The sequence below is a fragment of the Oncorhynchus keta genome, chromosome 34 (assembly GCF_023373465.1).
Source record: "Oncorhynchus keta strain PuntledgeMale-10-30-2019 chromosome 34, Oket_V2, whole genome shotgun sequence".
Classification (NCBI taxonomy): Eukaryota; Metazoa; Chordata; class Actinopteri; order Salmoniformes; family Salmonidae; genus Oncorhynchus; species Oncorhynchus keta.
In genome coordinates, this window is record NC_068454.1 from 15,709,470 (window position 1) to 15,730,539 (window position 21,070).

Genomic DNA, 21,070 nt, shown 5'->3' on the forward strand with positions numbered 1-21,070 from the left:
ATTCCCTGAGCTCTTTACCCTGTAACCTGAGATCATAGCAGGACAACTATCTGGGCAGCAATTGAGAAGCATCCAGCATCCTGCATTGATAGCTGGCATGTGGACAGTGTTTTGGCACAAAATGACTGCCATGGATCACTGAGTTACGTGCTACACATCTGTTGTGTATGAGACCGGTTACCCCATACAATGACCTTGCCACTGTTGCTAAACTGACTAAAACTAGAAAGGAATAACAAAAGCATAATTTAATCAAATTAGTGTAGAATGTTAACTCTTTCTGATTGGTTAATGTTTGTTGTTCTTTATCGTTCTAACAGAGGTTTGCAACATTGTGGTTCTTATCTGGTTCACCCACTCTAGAGCTGCCTGGGACTATCAACAGGAGCTTTTCCTCACACTGGTTTAAACTCTAACAGAGATTTAACCAAATAGAGCCTTTCACCATCTCAGAGAGACAATGAGACCTTGCCTGGTGTCTGGACAGCCTCATGTCAACAACAATCTGGGATGGTACCACCAAAGTAGACAGTGAGGTCATAATTCCTAAGAATCTTGAGGAAGTCTATCTGCATAAGGACCAGAGGGACCTCCCAGTGAATGGGGGTGATTGGGACAGTTGGAACCCATGTAGAACTTAGAACTCAATGTCTAATCATTCTTCCAATCAGGTTTTCCTCTTATGTTCCCTTACTGACACAAACACTACAGTAGCACTAAAAAAACTGAGATTGCTAACCTTTGACCTGGAATCGCCATTCACCTCCCGGCAAGCAACAATACTATTCTTGGAGATTTATATCTGTCCACCCTGGCCTCAGTCTGTCCACCCTGGCCTCAGTCTGTCCACCATGGCCTCAGTCTGTCCACCCTGGCCTCAGTCTGTCCACCCTGGCCTCAGTCTGTCCACCCTGGCCTCAGTCTGTCCACCCTGGCCTCAGTCTGTCCACCCTGGTCTCAGTCTGTCCACCCTGGTCTCAGTCTGTCCACCCTGGCCTCAGTCTGTCCACCCTGGCCTCAGTCTGTCCACCCTGGCCTCAGTCTGTCCACCCTGGCCTCAGTCTGTCCACCCTGGCCTCAGTCTGTCCACCCTGGCCTCAGTCTGTCCACCCTGGCCTCAGTCTGTCCACCCTGGTCTCAGTCTGTCCAGTTCGGGCTGAAGTGTTGTTAAAATGTGAGCGTGATCTCAGACTAACCAGGAGGTTGTGTAACCATCTTACAAGACAGCAGGCGATCTTGCAAAATGTTGAAGTATCATACCCCATACACCCACCGCATAAATCCGACCAACAACTGCTTATGGCTAGGGGTTCTTTCTGGACAAGCCAGTCTCTTTCCTAAATTCTACAAAATCCCTACCCCCAGCATTCCACAGAAATCTTAGGTCTCTCGGCATCCATGTGTGTATGTGCGTATGTGGAGTTTCTACCCTGAGGGTACATCAGCCAAGTGCAGTGGACCCCCAGCTGGGTGTGGACGAACAGTGGCGACGCAACATGTCGGAAAATTGCAGAAAATCGACTAAATGAACAGAAAATGAATTGCTGTAATTCAGACTACAAATGTATTTATTACATTTTATATTCAAAACACATTCATCAATATGTACATTTTAGAAACAAAATCCACATGTAAAAATCTAACTGACATAAGTTACAATAAAATCACCTAGGGGACAAATAAATAGTAAAACACAGGTGAAATAACAAATGCGAGACTGTTCAGTCTGATCTTAAACGAGGCTATAGTGGTGGGATGTAGGGCCCATCTATAAGGTGCAGAGGGGACAGACTTTCTAAAGAGATGTTATACTGAAAAAGTCAAGAAGAACCTGTTTAAACTGTTGAATTTCAGTGGAAGGCCCCTTTAATGCCTCTGCTTAAAACAAGCACCGAAAGAGACACTCTACAGCTGCTGCAGGAAGTCCTTCATATTCATCCCCGGAGAGATTTAAATCATTAATGCAACAGCCTTTGACGTTAGTGACAATTTACAGGTTGACATGAGACATCTGCATGTAATTTGAATGGTGGCCAGCTGGCCAGTGATACAACTACAAAAGCTTAAATAATATTTGAATATATCAGGCTGAAATGTAAATGTACTGGTTGCTCAGCATGAGCAGAATCTCAAGGGCTGCGTTTCAAACTCACAAAAGAAACACCTTCCTCCACTTACCCATGTCTTATGCCCTCGGGGGAATCCCCGTCACCATCTTGGCCTTCGCTCCAAAAGATTAGCCAAACAAGGGAAGTTCAAAACGTAAGCCCCATCAGCCCTTGTTTTTAATTTCGTTTGCAAGTGTACAATTATGTTCACTTCGGGCCTGTAATGCCCCATAATTCAATTTGCGATTATTGCACTTCCGCTAAGAAAACTCAGCCAAAACTTAAAACCTCAACGTCAATATGGAGAAGTCAACATACAAGTGTGAGTAAAAATGAATGTAAATAAGTTAGAAATTGTGCTACTAATGCACAAACACATCTCATAAAAGTAATGATGTTTTTGTTTGGTTCGTTTTTGGAAATTGTAGAAATAAAAAGTTCAGAAGTTCCAGCTTGGCAGGCTAACCTTAGTTAGCTAATTAGTTTGCTAGCTATCATACAGTAGACATATATGAATAATTATATAGTTAATATAAGCAGACATCAAATCAGAATTGACTGTAGCTCATATAAAGCACCCACAAGCCACTGGTGGCTGAAAACACAATTGTTGTGGGACAAACGAGTGACAAACTTCCGGGCAAGGGCGCTCCATTTAAAATTCATTCCTTCCTCCCTTGCCCTGCCAGACGTCATGACCCGTCATCAGAAGTGTCCACTTAATTTGAGGGCTGGGGGGGGGTGTCTGTTAAGTGTTTGGAATGCAGCCACGGTGCTTACCGTGCCCGACTACATTTCCCATGGTTCCTATACTACCCACTTGTGCCCGACTACATTTCCCACGTTTCCTATACTACCTAGGGCCAAGAGAATACCAGTACCGCGACACTCGTTAGTATATCATGTCAAAGAAACAAAACACAAAGCAGATTTAACTTCTTCAGCAAAACAGTCCTAATGTTGGAAACAAACATCCTCATGTTGTCACCCAGAGTCACATGTATTTATTTTCCAAGCTATAGCAGACAATATTTTACATACAGCAGGTTTTTAAAGGACCAAAGTGTTTGGTCTGCTTCGTGTTTTCATTTTTGCCATGGAAAAAATATTGCGATACTGATATGGTCACAGCCATAATATTACCCACCATGCCCTAGCTGACTACATTTCCCATATTTCCTATACTCCCCACCGTGCCCCTCTGGTGTCTGTACAGGTGTAGCACCAGGTCCCTGATCTCGTCTCGTTTCCTCCTCACCTGTTGCCGTGGGAACCAGCGTTCTAGGCACAGGGGGAGTTCAAAGTGCACCACAGGGTCCTAAAGGGAGAAAGGGTAGGAGAGAGAGAGAGAAAAGTTATATGTAGGTGTATGTCAGCGTATGTGTTTGGTGAGTATGGTCTCATAAGAGAAACACGTGAGCAACCTTGTCTGAGACCTGAAGACACAAGCTTAAGTTCCTTTGGTTAACGGGGTCTTGAGTTGATCAGACATGACAAGAGTTCAATACCAGGCTGGTTACAGGTGGGAGCGTGTGAATTCCTATGCATGTTCTTCTTCCATGCGTACAGTTACCTGCAGGAAGCTCTCCACGTACTGCAGCAGGTAGAGGCCGCAGTCGCTGCTGTTGTCCTGTAGGGGGACCTTACAGTGGGAGCCTCGCATCTGCTCAGAACTGAACTCGCGCACAGAGCCCCGACGCAGCTCCCACTCCGACTGCAGGTACCTGGCACACAGAGATAGCTGGTACATTAAGGGAACAACACACACACACGCACAACATTCCATTCAATAGTAGACTCACTCCCGTAAGAATTTGAAGACGCGCTCATGGAGGGAAAACTTGAGGGAGTTCATGATGAGAATACAGGGTCTACGGAGAGAAGAGATGTGCATATAAACATCTAGTTAAGATCTCTAGAACACACCTTCTTAGTGTGTGTGTGTGTGTGTGTGGTCATCCACTCACCGTTTACAGATGGTCTCTCTGTGACAGGTCTTCTCAGTGCAGTCCTAGCGAGAAGAAGGACAGAATGTAAGAAAGACAACAGAGTGAGAGAGAAGGAAAACAACTGAATGTGAGAAGAAACAGAGATTCCTAAAGAGAGAGATGTCTTACCAGAGGACCAGGAGGTGGCTGGAGTACTGATTCACTCTGTACCACAACATTTGAAACTAGAGAGAAAACAGCAGCAGGATCAGCAATTATCCTCCTCCTGCTAAACCCCAGGACTTCAGCACTAGTACTTCATAACATAAACCCTGTTCCTATTGTAGTTGTTGCTATTGTCATTGTGGATGTTATTGCAGCACAGTGATATAAAGAATGCATCATAAAAAACCCTGTAGATGAAAGCCTCTTGAGTTCCAGCCTCATTATGTGTTTCTGCCTGTGACTGGAGTTCTGAGCAGCTCTCCCCTCACGGTTCTGACTCCATCCTACCCACAGACTACAGCCCTAGTTTTCCACCCTGCGTATTTATCTAAAACATATATTAGAGTTATACTCCTAAACCTACGCACATGTTCACTAATGTGTGACTATTATGTCAGTTTGACATAAAGACATGTAAAATCCTGAGAGACAGGATGAGAGGACTACAGACACACATACCTGTAACTGTCAGTTTGTCCTGGTTGTCAGTGCAAATTGATTCAGGGGTGACTTCACTGATGCCATTTAGCTTTTTGGACCCAGAGGCCTCCTCTTCAGCCTGGGCCTCGTCTGGCTTCTCTCCCCCTGTTCCCCTCAGCGAGGCTGGGCTGCTCCCCTCCTCACACTGAGGCTCCTCCAGGCCAGGGAAGCAGATGACCACCAGGTACCAGTGGGCTCTGTCATATAAGGAAGAAAGCACTATGAGCCACACAGTTTATTTATTGATGTGTGTGTGTGTGTGTGTCACTCACTCCTGATTGACAGGCACAAACAGGAAGTCTTTCTGGAAGATGTCCACATGTCGTGTCCATGTCTTCACCCGCTGATGCCGCCTCCGCTGTGCTCTGGGGACAGACAAAACACACACACACACACACACACACACACACACACACACACACACACACACACACACACACACACACACACACACACACACACACACACACACACACACACACACACACACACACACACACACACACGTCAAGAGACACACACATACAAACAAAAACACACAAGATACAAATCCATAATTGATCAACTAAAATAGACACACACACACTTACGAGACGCTGGTACTGTCCTCACTGGCATTGTCTCGGCGAGTGAGCTGCTTGTAGAAGAAGCTGCTGAAGACGTGAGCGCGATCAGCCACATCCTGCGGAACCCTCTCCAGAAGCAGATACCTGTTGGGACAGAGACATGCACAGGTTGAAACTGTCCTCCATGTTGTTGAAACTGTCCTCCATGTTGTTGAAACTGTCCTCCATGTTGTTGAAACTGTCCTCCATGCACCGAACTGACGATGTCACTCACTTGAGGTAGAAGTCGATAATGACATCATTCAGAAACTGGCCGTTGTCAAGGCACTCCAGATCTTCTGTTGTCACGGCGATCCCTCCTTTGGAAGGTGGTGGAGGAAACTGGATCAACCTGAGAAGGATCAGAAAGAACATAACTAAGAGTGAAACCACATATCTACACTAACGATTGTCTACATCAGGGGTTCCCAAACGTTTTCACCCCGGCCCCCTCTCCCCCGCATCTTTTTCTATGGGCACAGGCACTGTTCATGACACAAACTGGTCACACCCCTCTTGTTGGTGGAGAGAATTTTGCAGATTTAAAGCTTATTTCCTACAATTTAACACATTTCGTCATGTCTAATGTGTATCCATGTGATAAAAAATGTTAGCTGATGTGCTAGTTGATCTAGACAAGTTATAAATAGCTCTCTATGCAATGACTAACATGACAAGAGGAACTGATGATGCACTACCCAATTTAGAAATTGCACCTTGTGCATTCTACATTACAACATTCAAGAGTAAGTTTAATGCCAGACTAAGTTCCTTATTATTATTTGATTATTTTCTGCGCCTGCCCTGCCGACCACACAGTTTGGGAACCACTACTCTACAGCAAGGATCTCCATCTCTGGTCCTGTAGACCAATATGGTGTGCAGGCTTTCGTTCAAGCCCTGCACTTACACACCTGTTTCAAAGAATCAACAAATCATGGGAGTTGTGTAGCTTGCCTGCGTGTGGGGCCCTGGTGCTTGTATCGGGTCCAGTTGGAGCCTGGCTTCGGGCCCAGGAACACAGAGTAGGATCCTCTGGTTCTGCTGTGACACACTGTGTACACGGGTCTGGGCTGGACTGGACTCTCCTGGAGGGGGGACAAAAGACAGAGGAAGTGTAATAGGTTACATGTTGTTCATTTGATCATGTAGAGCTTAGGGTTTGTTATGGTTGAGCTTGATGACATCCGTCTCCACACCCAAACACACACACACAGTACTACCAACCTCAGCGAGGGGTACGCTCTCTGCCTCCCTCTGCTCCTCCTCCTCTGTCTGTTGCTTTGCCTGTACCTCTGTCTCCGGTGGTGTCTGTGACTCTCCCTCCACAGTGTCCAGATTTGGCCCAGGTGTGTCCCTGTCTTGGTCGGGTTCTGTGACAGGCTCGGCATTGTTCTGTCCCAGTAGGGAGAGCAGCTGGTGGTCTAGTCCGGTTCTACCGATCAGCGCCAGACTGTCATCCAATGACAGGAGGGGACTGTGGAGGTCCTCGTTGATGTGAGCGTTCCCCCAGAGACCTGCAGCGTCGACGTTGTTGAGACAGATGATGTCGAGGATGGAGCGAAGTAGAGCCCCTTCCACCCCCTCCAGAGGGGCATGCAGAGTCAGCAGGAGGAAGGGACTGGCCTGGCCTATGAGCGCACACACACACACACACACACACACACACACACACACACACACACACACACACACACACACACACACACACACACACACACACACACACACACACACACACACACACACACACACACCCACTTGAGCAAACACCCACCTACCCACATACTAGTGTTGTCACAAGACCAGAATTTTGACTTTGATACCAGGTTTAGTATCACGAAACCAAAACAACAACTCTGCATAAAAAAAGCTGACGTTTTAGAAGGGCACTTATTCCAGACGATCTGTAGACTTCAATATCACACTTGAAATGTTTGACGTCCATTTTTCATATTCAGCCATGTATGCATTAATGAATCAACTATACAATCAATCTTAGCACATAACATAAATGGTCATCATTGAATGGACCTATTTTACTCTACTGATCAACAACATTTGCATAGACGAAGCAATGTCTTCTTCTATGAAAGAGTGCGTCTCTAAGACCTAATGATGTCACTCACACACACACACAGTGAGAGAGACAGGAAAGATGTGAATGAACAACGTTTCTGACATTGAATATGGTCTTTGGCGACAATCAGCTTTGAAATCAGCATATTTTGCGTTATGGTTCTAGGGTAGTGAACTGACATTAGCTTCCGCTGCTAGTTCAGCAACAAAAGTTAGCCTACAAAGCTGGATGCTAGCAGTATCTTCCTGCAAGTGTTCTAGCCTTTAATGGACATTGTTTGGTGAACAGTTTCAACATTTCTACATGCTGTGTTGCATTACTCAAGTGTGTTAACTTCTGTGCAGCGTGAGAGAGGAGATAACATGATACAGTCCAGACTAGAGTCAGTATGAGAGGGGAGATAACATGATACAGTCCAGACTAGAGTCAGTATGAGAGGGGAGATAACATGATACAGTCCAGACTCCCAGTGGTTCCTCAGGACAGACTAGAGTCAGTATGAGAGGGGAGATAACATGATACAGTCCAGACTCCCAGTGGTTCCTCAGGACAGACTAGAGTCAGTATGAGAGAGGAGATAACATGATACAGTCCAGACTCCCAGTGGTTCCTCAGGACAGACTAGAGTCAGTATGAGAGAGGAGATAATATGATACAGTCCAGACTCCCAGTGGTTCCTCAGGACAGACTAGAGTCAGTATGAGAGAGGAGATAACATGATACAGTCCAGACTCCCAGTGGTTCCTCAGGACAGACTAGAGTCAGTATGAGAGAGGAGATAACATGATACAGTCCAGACTCCAAGTGGTTCCTCAGGACAGACTAGAGTCAGTATGAGAGAGGAGATAACATGATACAGTCCAGACTCCCAGTGGTTCCTCAGGAGTCATGATACAGTCCAGACTCCCAGTGGTTCCTCAGCAGACTAGAGTCAGTATGAGAGAGGAGATAACATGATACAGTCCAGACTCCCAGTGGTTCCTCAGGACAGACTAGAGTCAGTATGAGAGAGGAGATAACATGATACAGTCCAGACTCCCAGTGGTTCCTCAGGACAGACTAGAGTCAGTATGAGAGAGGAGATAACATGATACAGTCCAGACTCCCAGTGGTTCCTCAGGACAGACTAGAGTCAGTATGAGAGAGGAGATAACATGATACAGTCCAGACTCCCAGTGGTTCCTCAGGACAGACTAGAGTCAGTATGAGAGGGGAACATGCACTGTGCATTATCAGGGGACATGGGCTACGCTGACACGCTTGATCCTTTCTCAATCAGTAGATGATGTGAGACACATTGTGACTGACGATTCTCGTACCGGACCATTTTTTTCATGTTCTACTATCGAAAAAGTTTTGGTACAGTGCAACACTAACACACAATTTGGTTCCAAAGGCAGGCTCTCACCAGTGGGTGGTTCTAAGGCCTGTTTGATTGACAGCTCCCTCAGGTCTTCTTGAACGGCGACTGCCTGGGCGTCTGACACGTAGAGGAGGAGGGCGGGGGGAGGCTGCCCCATCTCTCCCTTGACCTCACACCCCAGCCCTCTCTCCTGTAGCTCCTCCCTGTCCCAGATGCTGTACTTCCACAGCTGACAGCGCTCCACAGTCACCATCACATCTACCTGGCCTGAGGCGACAGAGGGGAGAGAGGGGTCAACAATCTAGGCCACCACCCCACACCACCGCCTGCCCTGGGTCACAGACAGGGCACAGATGGGCTAGCGACCGCACACGGTCATGTTCAGGTTGGACCAAGTAATAATTGAAAACGATTAATGATTCAAGTTTAAATAGAGGACCAGGACTGTATGGTCAATGGTGTGGTGAGAACACAAGCAATGTCCAGGGGTGCTGGTTACCTTTAATTGGTATGATGATTCTGTGGTTTGTGATCTGCAAAGGACGAAAGAAAGGGCCCCATGTCACATAACCACTGCATTGCATGCCTATTCTAGAATGTACTGCACACATTCTCCAGTTGGAGCAGTGTACAGAACCTTACCATGAGGTTTCCGCTGGACTCCCCTCGGACCCCCCCACAGTGCAGGGCAGAGAAGGGTAGGGCCATACCCTCAGAGTCCTCAGTGCTGGGGAAACTGGCCACCCCAAACCCTGTCACCACTACAGGCATCACCTGGAACACACACACACACAGATGAGTAACACACACATTGATGAGCAACACACACACACACATATTGATGAATGACACACACAAACACACGTGTGCATGCATGCAAGCACACAACAAACATGCTTTCTGATAACGAGGACACTTTAGAATCCGGATAAGCAATGAGGCATAGAAGGGGTTTGTGTGAGAGACTTAGTTAATCAACAGATAGGTTTAAATGATGTGTGTTCACTTGTATGTAGTGCAGCAGAAGGCATTTGGCTTGTCCTCCTATGTTTTGGCTGACTGCAGTACGTGGGAGCTACAGTATCCCCACTCTGGCCTATAAAGCCTGACAGGCAGCAGATGGTGGTTCTGCCTCCTAGGGCCGGTCTAATCATGAAACACTGTCCCTTTTCCCCCCACCTGCCTCTACCCAGATCCCTCTGTGAGCAGCCCTTTGTGACATCCCATCCCTCTGTGCTTTTCTTTGTGATATCATCCAGGCCAGGTCAAGCCCTTTGTGATGTCACAGAATCTGCCCAGTTCCCAACCCTTTGTGATGTCATCTATTGTGAGCTCACCTGTTCTGCCCTTTGTGATGTCATCCATTGTGAGCTCCCCCTGTTCTGCCCTTTGTGATATCATCCAGGCCAGGTCAAGCCCTTTGTGATATCATCCAGGCCAGGTCAAGCCCTTTGTGATGTCACAGAATCTGCCCAGTTCCCAACCCTTTGTGATGTCATCTATTGTGAGCTCCCCCTGTTCTGCCCTTTGTGATATCATCCAGGCCAGGTCAAGCCCTTTGTGATGTCACAGAATCTGCCCAGTTCCCAACCCTTTGTGATGTCATCTATTGTGAGCTCACCTGTTCTGCCCTTTGTGATGTCATCCATTGTGAGCTCCCCCTGTTCTGCCCTTTGTGATATCATCCAGGCCAGGTCAAGCCCTTTGTGATATCATCCAGGCCAGGTCAAGCCCTTTGTGATGTCATCCATTGTGAGCTCCCCCTGTTCTGCCCTTTGTGATATCATCCAGGCCAGGTCAAGCCCTTTGTGATATCATCCAGGCCAGGTCAAGCCCTTTGTGATGTCACAGAATCTGCCCAGTTCCCAACCCTTTGTGATGTCATCTATTGTGAGCTCACCTGTTCTGCCCTTTGTGATGTCATCCATTGTGAGCTCCCCCTGTTCTGCCCTTTGTGATGTCATCCATTGTGAGCTCACCTGTTCTGCCCTTTGTGATGTCATCCATTGTGAGCTCACCTGTTCTGCCCTTTGTGACGTCATCCATTGTGAGCTCCCCCTGTTCTGCCCTTTGTGATGTCATCCATTGTGAGCTCCCCTGTTCTGCCCTTGTGATGTCATCCATTGTGAGCTCCCCTGTTCTGCCCTTTGTGACGTCATCCATTGTGAGCTCCCCCTGTTCTGCCCTTTGTGATGTCATCCATTGTGAGCTCCCCCTGTTCTGCCCTTTGTGACGTCATCCATTGTGAGCTCCCCCTGTTCTGCCCTTTGTGATGTCATCCATTGTGAGCTCACCCTGTTCTGCCCTTTGTGATGTCATCCATTGTGAGCTCACCCTGTTCTGCCCTGTGACGTCATCCATTGTGAGCTCCCCCTGTTCTGCCCTTTGTGACGTCATCCATTGTGAGCTCACCTGTTCTTGCCCTTTGTGATGTCATCCATTGTGAGCTCCCCCCGTTCTGCCCTTTGTGACGTCATCCATTGTGAGCTCCCCCTGTTCTGCCCTTTGTGACGTCATCCATTGTGAGCTCACCTGTTCTTGCCCTTTGTGATGTCATCCATTGTGAGCTCCCCCTGTTCTGCCCTTTGTGATGTCATCCATACATGCAGTAAAGAGATCAATGGAACGCAGACCGTGGGGGAAAGAACGTCATTGGTGCACAAAGTGGATATTTGTCAAATATGTCATGATTTATGTGTTCTAACAGGTGATTACTAAAATCTGATTTGGATATATGTGGCTGTTTGCTGCATAATATTTGGGAAATGTTTTTTTCAGGGTTAGAAAAATGTCTGCTATATCGTAACTCCTGTTCATATAAGCTGGTAGCATAGCTAGCCATATAGAAATTGATGGTGGTACTTGAAGATGTTTTTAAGTGTAATGCAGTTGATTGGTGATGATAACAGAACATGTATTGGGGTTTACCTCCATACAAGCATTATACACAGATTTTTACCCCAAAATAGTGTGAAATGCACATATAAGCAATAGCCTAAATGTAGCCTAGGTTCATGTTGATGGGGGCAATGAGGACATTGTTAATCTTTCCCCCACGCTCACGTTGCAAAATAAATGTACACATACATGTTATTCAAACACTGCTCGCGAGCGTCTGCGTAGCCTGTCGCTAAAATAGAATGCACCTTAAAGTTGGTTGTAGTAGGGGTATGGCACTCAGGTGTACGGGGGGACACCTGAGTGGCATTGCCATGGATTTTCCATTGTTTCAGTAGAATTCGATTGATCTCTTTGCTCCATCACATTGCGAGATCCCCCTATTCTGTCCTTTATGATGTCATGTGTAGAAGTTGTTTTTGCCCACCTGAAAGTCCGTCTCTTCCACCACGTTGTCTTCCTGAGCATGGTTTCTCTGGGACTCACACTCACTAGTCTGTGGCCAAAGGACTGAACTGTGGGACGGGGTGACTACCTCCTCATCACTGGAGAGAACGACTAGAACACACACATTAAACACGTTGCAGTGGAATACTGTATATATCAGCCTAATTATAATCTCTCTCACACGATGACCGTAGTGTAATGCACTGTGAAGGAAAGATGCAGACAGCAGTAATCCTGCTATGTTGGGGGGGGCAGTAACCATAGCAATGACAGTGTTGTAAGGCACAGCTTGAGCTATTTCAGACACATACAGACATGTACTGTACACAAACAAATGAAAACATTAAAAAGGCAATATTGGCAGTCACAGAAACACACTCAACACACACTGGGCATACTGACACAGACAGTCACAAGCACAGACCCAGCGGTCCGTGTTACAGACAGACAGTATGTGTGCTTGTGTGTGAGGGGGCTGACATGCTGACCACTCCGCTCGCGTCGCGGGCTCGAGTTTTGCAAAATAAATGTACACATACATGTTATTCAATCACTGCAACCACACTGCTCGCAAGCGTCTGCGCAGCCTGGCGCTAAAATAGAACTTGGTTCTATTTGTGACGCGCTGCAGGTCTCGCCTCTCCCATCTCCTCATTGGTTTTTAGGAGCATATACCCACGTGGGTGATTGAAAGAAACTGATGTCCACACTCCAGTTCAGTTGGTGGTGGTAACGCACCTTAAAGTTATAAGGTCCCAAGAAGAAGAAGGCTGAAGGAGGAGAGATTGTTTCTAGTAAACTCGATTTACCATTTTATCTGTGGATTAGTTGTCGGAGTAGAGGACATTGTGCATTTCAGGTAAAATAACAACCTAATGTTTATATTCCACAACAAATTTGCTAGAAACAGCAAGCTAGCTGGATAAATTGCCATAAATGTTTAATGCTTTTCGACCTGTCCCCAAATGAATATAGTTGGTTCAGAGTTACATGCTGACCAGACAACTCGCATGTTGATATTGTCCACCCACACCAGACACCATCAGGACACGCAGGTTTAAAAAATCTGAACCAACTATATTCATTTGGGGACAGGTCGATAAGCATTAAACATTTATGGCAATTTATCTAACCTTCTTCTTTGGACTATATGGAGGTCGGCAACCAACTTTAAGGTGCGTTCTATTTTAGCGCCAGGCTACGCAGACGCTCGCGAGCAGTGTGGGTGAAATGATTCAATGACTTGTATGTGTACATTTATTTTGCAACGTGCGCGGCATGGTCAGCATGTTAGGGTCGGTGCCCGTAGGCAGAGAAATAGACTATATTATGATGACGCTATTCCAGGAGGAGGGAAGGGTGGGGATCTGTGTGTGTGTTTGTTTCATTGAGAGAGTCATGAGAAACACACACACACACACACACACACACACACACACACACACACACACACACACACACACACACACACACACACACACACACACACACACACACACACACACACACACACACACACACACAGCTAGACACACCAGGAGTGCAGATATGCAGTGTACAATATGATAAGCCTATACGTAGCTCTATACTCACTGGGTTCAACAGGACTGAGTTTGGGTGTCCTATCCTGGCTGGAGGACAGGGTTCCTCTCCTCTCCTTAACCCCTCCACAGCTGGGGTTAGAGGAGCTGGCAACTTCCCTGTCTTCACCCACAGTGACTACCATTGGGGTCCCGTCAAAGTTTGAGGGGTCCACCTCTACTTCTATGGATGCTACATTCGTGTCTATGCCCCCCGTCCCCCCCAGACACAGCTGTTTGGGGGGCATTCCTCCCCCGCCTCTGGCCTCCCTGGAGAGGCGCAGCACGCTCCCTCTGGAGCTCCTGGAGGCGTCTGTGGTCAAGCCCTCTGCCACTCCATCATTCATCCCTCCATCCTTCACCTGTCCATTCCTGTAGAGCCCAGACTCCCTGCTCCAACTCTCCCTCTAGAAACAAAGAGAGATAGGGTGTTAATTTAGCCCCAGGGCAGGTTGTCTAATGGTTTGGTTAGCAGCTTGCAGGTTCTTGGCTTCAGCCTTAAAGTCAGTCAACTTTAATGTCAGTATTTAAGTAACTTCTACCCGAAGACTCTACCTCAACATGTGTGGATTCGCTTGAACCTGAATCTGCATTCCTAGTCCTGGTGGATTGTGGGTAAGGCTTTTCCTGGTGCATGTTCCCCTCAGTAAAGGTCACCTCCTCAAGGGGTTCCCGTGAACTGTGCCTCCCTGACACACTACTGTCTGCAGAGGAGAGAGACGGTGAAACAATAAAAGTGTTACTCCTCTCCAGAAAGTAGTGCAGCAGATATGGGAAAACAAATGACCGTAACATAGAATTAAATCAACTTTGCCTGTGTATGTTAGCAAGAGATGAAAAGCACATTCAGCAGGTCTTTGTTTTACAGCTCTATAAAAGTAAAAGAGTTTGTTACTTTACAGCAGGATTGAGGCCAGGAATACTACAGATCCTTTCCAATAAGGAAAACCCTCAGAGAGGGGGAGATAGGGAACGCAGTAGCAGGGGGAGTGTGTATGTGTGATGGCGGACTCACTGCATCTCTCGTCTTTGATGTTTTCCTCTCCTATTAAAAGTTCCTTCACCTCCTCGTCTTCCTCTGACCCCCCTCTGTGGTGTGACCTAAACAAGAGAGAAAGAAAAAGTCATAGAAAAACAATTATTCCACTGCATGCTGACCTTGAACTCTTAAATCGCTCACTGCATGCTGACCTTGTGCTGTGTTTGAACTCTTAAATCGCTCACTGCATGCTGACCTTGTGCTGTGTTTGAACTCTTAAATCGCTCACTGGCATCCTAAAAAGGAAGACATGTTCCCTACACTTAACAGACTCCACTGTAATCATCTACAGAAATGCATCTGTATACAGCATCCCCTCTCCAACAGCCAAGCTGAATTCAGCAACATTTAACCAAGCATTACCTCCTCTCCTTGCGGGTCGGGGTCGAGGTGGGAGTGGGGTGGTCATGAGGTCTCTTTCTGTGTGCTATAAAATCTCTACAATCCTCCCTCCCCTCTCTGCTACTCTGAGACACCCTCCTTTGCCTGCTCCCCATCGGTGACTCTCTCTTCCTCTCTCCAGTTCCTGTCATCTTGCCACGCATCTTCCTGTCTAGGTAGGCCTGCCCCTGTTCCGTCTTCAGGACGTCCGTGAGGACCAACTGGAGCTGCGTGCTGAAGGAAGGAACAGAACCAGTCAGAACCTTTAGATCCCTACGACCCATTTGTGTCATCGTGACCCCATCTGACAAGCATCTGTTATTAAAGGACTTAAATGTAATATCTTGATGGCCATTCTGGGTCATCTCTTTTAAAGTTAACCAATAGGGAAATGACACGTGAGACTACAGGGGGGAGGGGCAGACAGATGGAATGGGGTTGATAGGACCAGGCAGTGTGTGTGAGTGATAAAGATAAGCACTGTCGCTGCAGCTATAGCTCAACAGTATCAGCACACTGTCAGGTACACTGCATTCGGAAAGCACTCAGACGCCTTGACCTTTTACACATTTTGTTACGTTACAACCTTATTCTAAAATGGATTAAATAAAACATGTAGCATCAATCTACACACAATACCCCATAACGACAAAGTGAAAACAGGTTTTTAGAAATGATTGCAATGTTTAAAAAAATTAAAAGACCTTATTTACATACAGTACCAGTCAAAAGTTGACACACCTACTCATTCCAGGGTTTCTTTTTTAAAACTATTTTCTACATTGTAGAATAATAGCGAAAACATCAACACTATGATATAACACATATGGAATCATGTAGTAACCAAAAAAGTGTTACACAAATCTAAATATATGTTATATTTGAGATTCTTCAAAGTAGCCACCTTTTGCCTTGATGACAGATTTGCACACTCTTGGCATTCTCTCAACCAGCTACATGAGGTAGTCACCTGTGTTAGGTTCTAATTTTCAGAGTAAATTACTCACGGACACTAGAGAAGCTTAACCAAGTTTAATTCTTCCCAAAGGTTCAATACAGCTGGATTCAGACAAAACACATTTCACACAAGCACTGATATGTAACTCTTTCTCCTAGACTGAGTATCATCCCAGCCTAGGAGAAAGGAAACCTGGCACCATCCCTATGGTGAATCATGGTGGTGGCAGCATCATGCTGTGGGGATGTTTTTCAACGGCAGGGACAGGGAGACTAGTGAGGATTGAGGGAAAGATGAACAGAGCAAAGTACCAAGAGATCCTTGATGAAAACCTGCTCCAGAGCACTCAGGACTCAAGACTGGGGGCAAAGGTTCACCTTCCAACAGGACAACGACCCTAAGCACACAGCCAAGACAACACATTAGTGGTTTTGGGACAAGTTTCTAAATGTCCTTGAGTGGCACAGGCAGAACCCGGACTTGAACCTGATCAAACATCTCTGGAGTGACCTGAAAATAGCTGTGCAGCGACGCTCCCCATCCAACCTGACAGAGTTTGAGAGGATCTGCAGAGAAGAAGGGGAGAAACTCCTCAAATACAGGTGTACCAAGCTTGTAGCGTCATACCCAAGAAGACTCGAGCTGTAAATCGCTGTCATAGGTGCTTCAACAAAGTACTGAGTAAAGGGTCTGAATACTTATGCAAATGTGATATTTCCATTTTTTACTTTTAATACATTTTCAAAAGTTTCTAAAAACCTGTTTTTTCTTTGTCATTATGGGGTATTGTGTATACATGGGTGAGGGGAGGGGGACTATTTAGTCAATTTTATAATAAGGCTGTAACATATCAAAATGTGGAAAAAGTCAAGGGGTTTGAACACTTTCTGAATGCACTGTACCTGAGAAAAGTGCTTAGGGAAAGAGCTCCATCTGGTGAATGTTCGGAAAACTGCACTCAATGACACAGTGGATTAATTCGTCCTTACCGTACAAATGGACCGAGTAAATTCAGATAAAGACAAAGGCTGTCTCAAAGATATACTATGCAGAAATCGCTCCGCCATTTCCTGGTTGCTAAAATTCTAATTTCAGTTTGTGACAAAACAAGCAAGTATGGTGTAGAAAATCATTGTACCATCTAAACCGATGTGAAATATATTTTCCGTAACCAAAAATATTGTATTTTCAGCTGTTTGAAGCTGGTGTACAAAACCGAAAGTAAGACGCAAAAACTAAACTTCAGAACAGGAAGCATAGAAATGGCGCACAAAGAACAAATCTACTGCTTCTTAGAGTTCATTTCAATGAGAATGACAGATCTATAACATATTTATATGTGAATTTGGTCAGGTCGCCCAAAAAGTGACATATTGCAGCTTTAATAACTGACTGTGTTATGGAGCAAGATCATCTATGAACCGTCAACAAGTCTAACCTAACCAGACTAATTAGGTTTGCTTCCTAACATAACTCCATCTGTGGCTCCATAAATACTGCTCCTCACCAGTTCATTGCCGCTTGGGCTAAAGCCGCTTGGCCATGATCCAAAGAGATGGATCCATTCTGCTGACAAGAATTTTGGAGTTTGATTCCCTTTCCAGCAATCTGGGTCCAGTGAATCTGTTGGAGAAATGGAGGTAGAGGTACTGACCCACTACCCAGATCACAATAACAAAACCTCAGGGAACAAGGTTAAATACACAATCTGTCATTTCATTACTTTTCTATCATTTTAATATTTGAGTGTATGTGTGTGTTGTACACTTCGTAGGGAGGCCACAGGGGTAAAAATAAAAAAATAAAAAAAAGTTAGAAAAGAAAGAGAAAGGTGACCTGTAGAGAATAACATTTACCTGTGACTCTTCATTCCCACATCTCAACTCTGAAGAAAGAAGGATCTTGGGAATTTTTAGTGGACTTCCCATCTTAAAAGCAGAATGGGGTACTGTTAAAATGCTCACTGTTGTTCATTATAGTAATTGCATAGTGGCTGAGAAAAAGACTAGGAATCCCAATGGACTAATATAGCCAGGCAGGCCAGACATACTTGAGAGTTATCCACCTTGTCAACGGCCAGTGAAATGGTGAGTGCTCTCTTATGGTCCATCATGACCAGGCTCTGGTGCTTTAGGGCTTGACCTCAGGCCACTCCTTCTCCAGGGCCTCCTGTGACCAATCCAGGCAGCGATGGTGACGCAGCCAACAAGCTCTGCAGCAGACACACATAATATGTACAGTATACATTCACTTTCGTACCTGTCAGTTTACAAGCGCACAATCACACATACACTACATGATCGAAAGTATGTGGACACCTGCTAGCTGAACATCTCATTACAAAAGCATGAGCATTAATATGGAGTTGATCCCTCCTTTGCTACTATAACAGCCTCCACTCTTCTGGGAAGACTTTCCACTAGACGTTGGAATAGCGCTGTGGGGACTTGCTTCCATTCAGCCACAAGAGCATTGGTGAGGTCGGGCACTGATGTTGGGCGATTAGGTCTGGCTCGCAGACGGCGTTCCAATTCACCCCAAAGGTGTTCGATGGGGTTGAGGTCAGGGCTCCGTGCAGGCCAGTCAAGTTTTTCCACACCATTCTCGCCAAACCAATTCTGTATGGACCTCGCTTTGTGCACTGTCATGCTGAAACAGGAAAGGGCCTTCTCCAAACTGTTGCCACAAAGTTGGAAGCACAAAATCGTCTAGAATGTCATTGTATGCTATAGCGTTAATATTTCCCTTCAATGGAACTAAGGGGCCTAGCCCGAACCATGAAAAATAGCCCCAGACCATTATTCCTCCTCCACAAAACTAGCATTATGCATTGGGGCAGGTAGCGTTCTCCTGGCATCTGCCAAACCCAGATTTGTCTGTTGGACTGTCAAATGGTGAAGTCTGTAGCATTTCCACTGCTACAGAGTCCAATGGCTACAAACTGTACACCACTTCAGCAGATGCTTGGCATTGCGCATGGTGATCTTAGGCTTGTGTGAGGCTGCTCAGCCATGGAAACCCATTTCATGAAGCTCCCGTCTAACAGTTATTGTGCCGACTTTGCTTCCTGAGGCAGTTTGGAACTAGTTAGGGAGTGTTGCAACCTAGGACAATCTACAGTTGACCGAGGCAGCTTTAGCAGGGCAGAAATTTGACAAACTGACTGTTTGGAAAGGTGGCATCCTACGACGTGCCACGTTGTGAAAGGCCATTCCATTGCCAAGGTTTGTCTATGGAGATTCCATAGCTGCGTGCTCGATTTTATACGCCTGTCAGCAACCTGTGTGGCTGAAATAGCGGAATCCACTCATTTGAAGGGGTGTCCACATACTTTTGTAGATATATTGTACATTGGTGACTGTAGCATCATTAGGTACATGCAAGAGCTATTATTTTATTCTGTACTTTGAACTTAATGCTTTTGCCAGGAAAAATAAAACCATTGTTTATAAGCTTGTAATAGCGACACATGAATGGCAGCATCTTGTCACGCGTGGTGCTGGTGGACATTTATTTTCAGAATTTGCATGCTGTGCTACTACAAATTTCTAGCTCGCCCTCAGGTCGCTAATAATTTGCATTTCACTGAAGTTAAATACTGCTCATGCAATGCTTCTCTTCGTGTGTGACATTTGACATTCTACAATATTATCCAGCTATGCACAGACACGCTACCTAATAAAAATTGGCAAAACCTGCCTGTATTTTAGCAGCAAGCTAGCTAATTTAGCTAGCTCACTAGCAGACATCAACTTTTGTTCCCGATTCTCATACTTACTCAATAATACAGCGAGTTAGTGCAACATACACAAACGTGACCAAAGAGCGAGGATAAGGGCAATGTAAACAGCTACCATACACTCCAAATCATCTCGCTGATTAACTGGAACGCCTATAAAATCCTAAATAGCTACACGTTGCGTTGTTCGCGCAGGTTGTAGATATTTTCACGCTTTTCCTGGACAGAAGAACATCCTGGTGTTTCCGGAAGTGTACGATCTCGCCGCTTTAGCGCCTATAGAGATAAATAATAATGGCATATTTTTGAAGGCACTTAAACCAAAGATTTTTATAACTAACCCAAGATAGACCACAGCCTGTCATTTCCAATGGGAGAAAATTCATTCAGAGTGGGCAGAATAAGCAAGGTGGGCAGAGCCAAGCACGAGCTAGCGAGAGCCTATTGGTGCGTTCTAGCATATATTTGCATATTTCCGTTGGGAAACGCCTACTCTGTGAAGTACGCATGTGCAATAACTCAATTTGTCCATCCAAACAACGCAATCTTTAAAAAAAAATGGCAAAGGGTAAAGTCTAAAAAACGTAGTCCACTCTGTTGGTAACATATTCTAGTTTTGCAAACAGAAAACTGTACTGAGATCAAATGATTAATCGATTAGAAAATTAGCCGAATGTCGGCCAAAATCTATCTTGCCCCACTGCCAACCACTGTGCTTCCTCTCACCACCATATTTGGTAGTAAGTGGAAACGCCAACCAAATATCGGTCTCATTGTTCTATCTGTGCTTAAACTCCGCCATGGGGTCGTTGGTCGTCAGTCCCATACGTAGAATGTATGCACACATGACTGTAAGTCGCTTTGGATAAAAGCGTCAGCTAAATGGCATATATTATTTTTTTTTTAATTATTGTTGGAGAAAGCCTATTTGGAAATGAATCCAAGACTGTGGAGCCTTCGCAGGACTTGTCAGAGGAGAGTAGTGATGATGAGGAGTTGAGTGAACAGGAGCCATCTCAGGTTGATCTCAATTCAGATGAAGGCAGGTGATTCCTATGGGTACAAGGGGGAGAAAGATTAACTCAGTTCCTTGGTGGACTGATGAGTGTAGAGAAGCATTGAACTGTAGGAACAGGGCTTTCAGAATGTTGAAAAGGTGCCATAATTACCAGTGCCTGATTCAGTATAAACAAGCACAAGCAGTAGTAAGGAGGATCATTAGGACAAAGAGGGAGTGTT

At 45.6% G+C, this 21,070-nt stretch overlaps 1 protein-coding gene across 11 annotated transcripts; it reads right to left on the reverse strand.

Annotated features, from left to right (window-relative positions):
• Positions 1-1,550: 1,550 nt before the first annotated feature.
• Positions 1,551-20,877, reverse strand: LOC118366774 (sentrin-specific protease 7-like). Of its 11 annotated transcripts, none has more exons than XM_035749429.2 (23): positions 19,871-20,860; positions 18,158-18,304; positions 17,949-18,020; positions 17,600-17,715; positions 15,117-15,368; positions 14,730-14,815; positions 14,270-14,418; positions 13,728-14,121; positions 12,115-12,245; positions 9,432-9,563; positions 9,289-9,322; positions 8,835-9,056; positions 6,574-6,977; positions 6,304-6,434; positions 5,582-5,698; positions 5,332-5,451; positions 5,014-5,106; positions 4,721-4,938; positions 4,226-4,281; positions 4,076-4,119; positions 3,911-3,979; positions 3,682-3,832; positions 1,551-3,426 (listed from the first exon to the last, which is right to left on the reverse strand). In XM_035749429.2, the coding sequence occupies exons 2-23, from the start codon at positions 18,203-18,205 to the stop codon at positions 3,262-3,264; spliced, it is 3,204 nt and encodes a 1,067-aa protein (XP_035605322.2). In that variant the 5' UTR covers positions 18,206-18,304; positions 19,871-20,860; the 3' UTR covers positions 1,551-3,261. The 11 variants fall into 11 exon arrangements, 10 of the variants coding, with proteins under 10 accessions (XP_035605322.2, XP_052349227.1, XP_052349229.1 ...); XM_052493267.1 differs by having other exon boundaries at positions 18,143-18,304; XM_052493269.1 differs by lacking the exon at positions 19,871-20,860 and having other exon boundaries at positions 17,600-17,749.
• Positions 20,878-21,070: the final 193 nt, after the last annotated feature.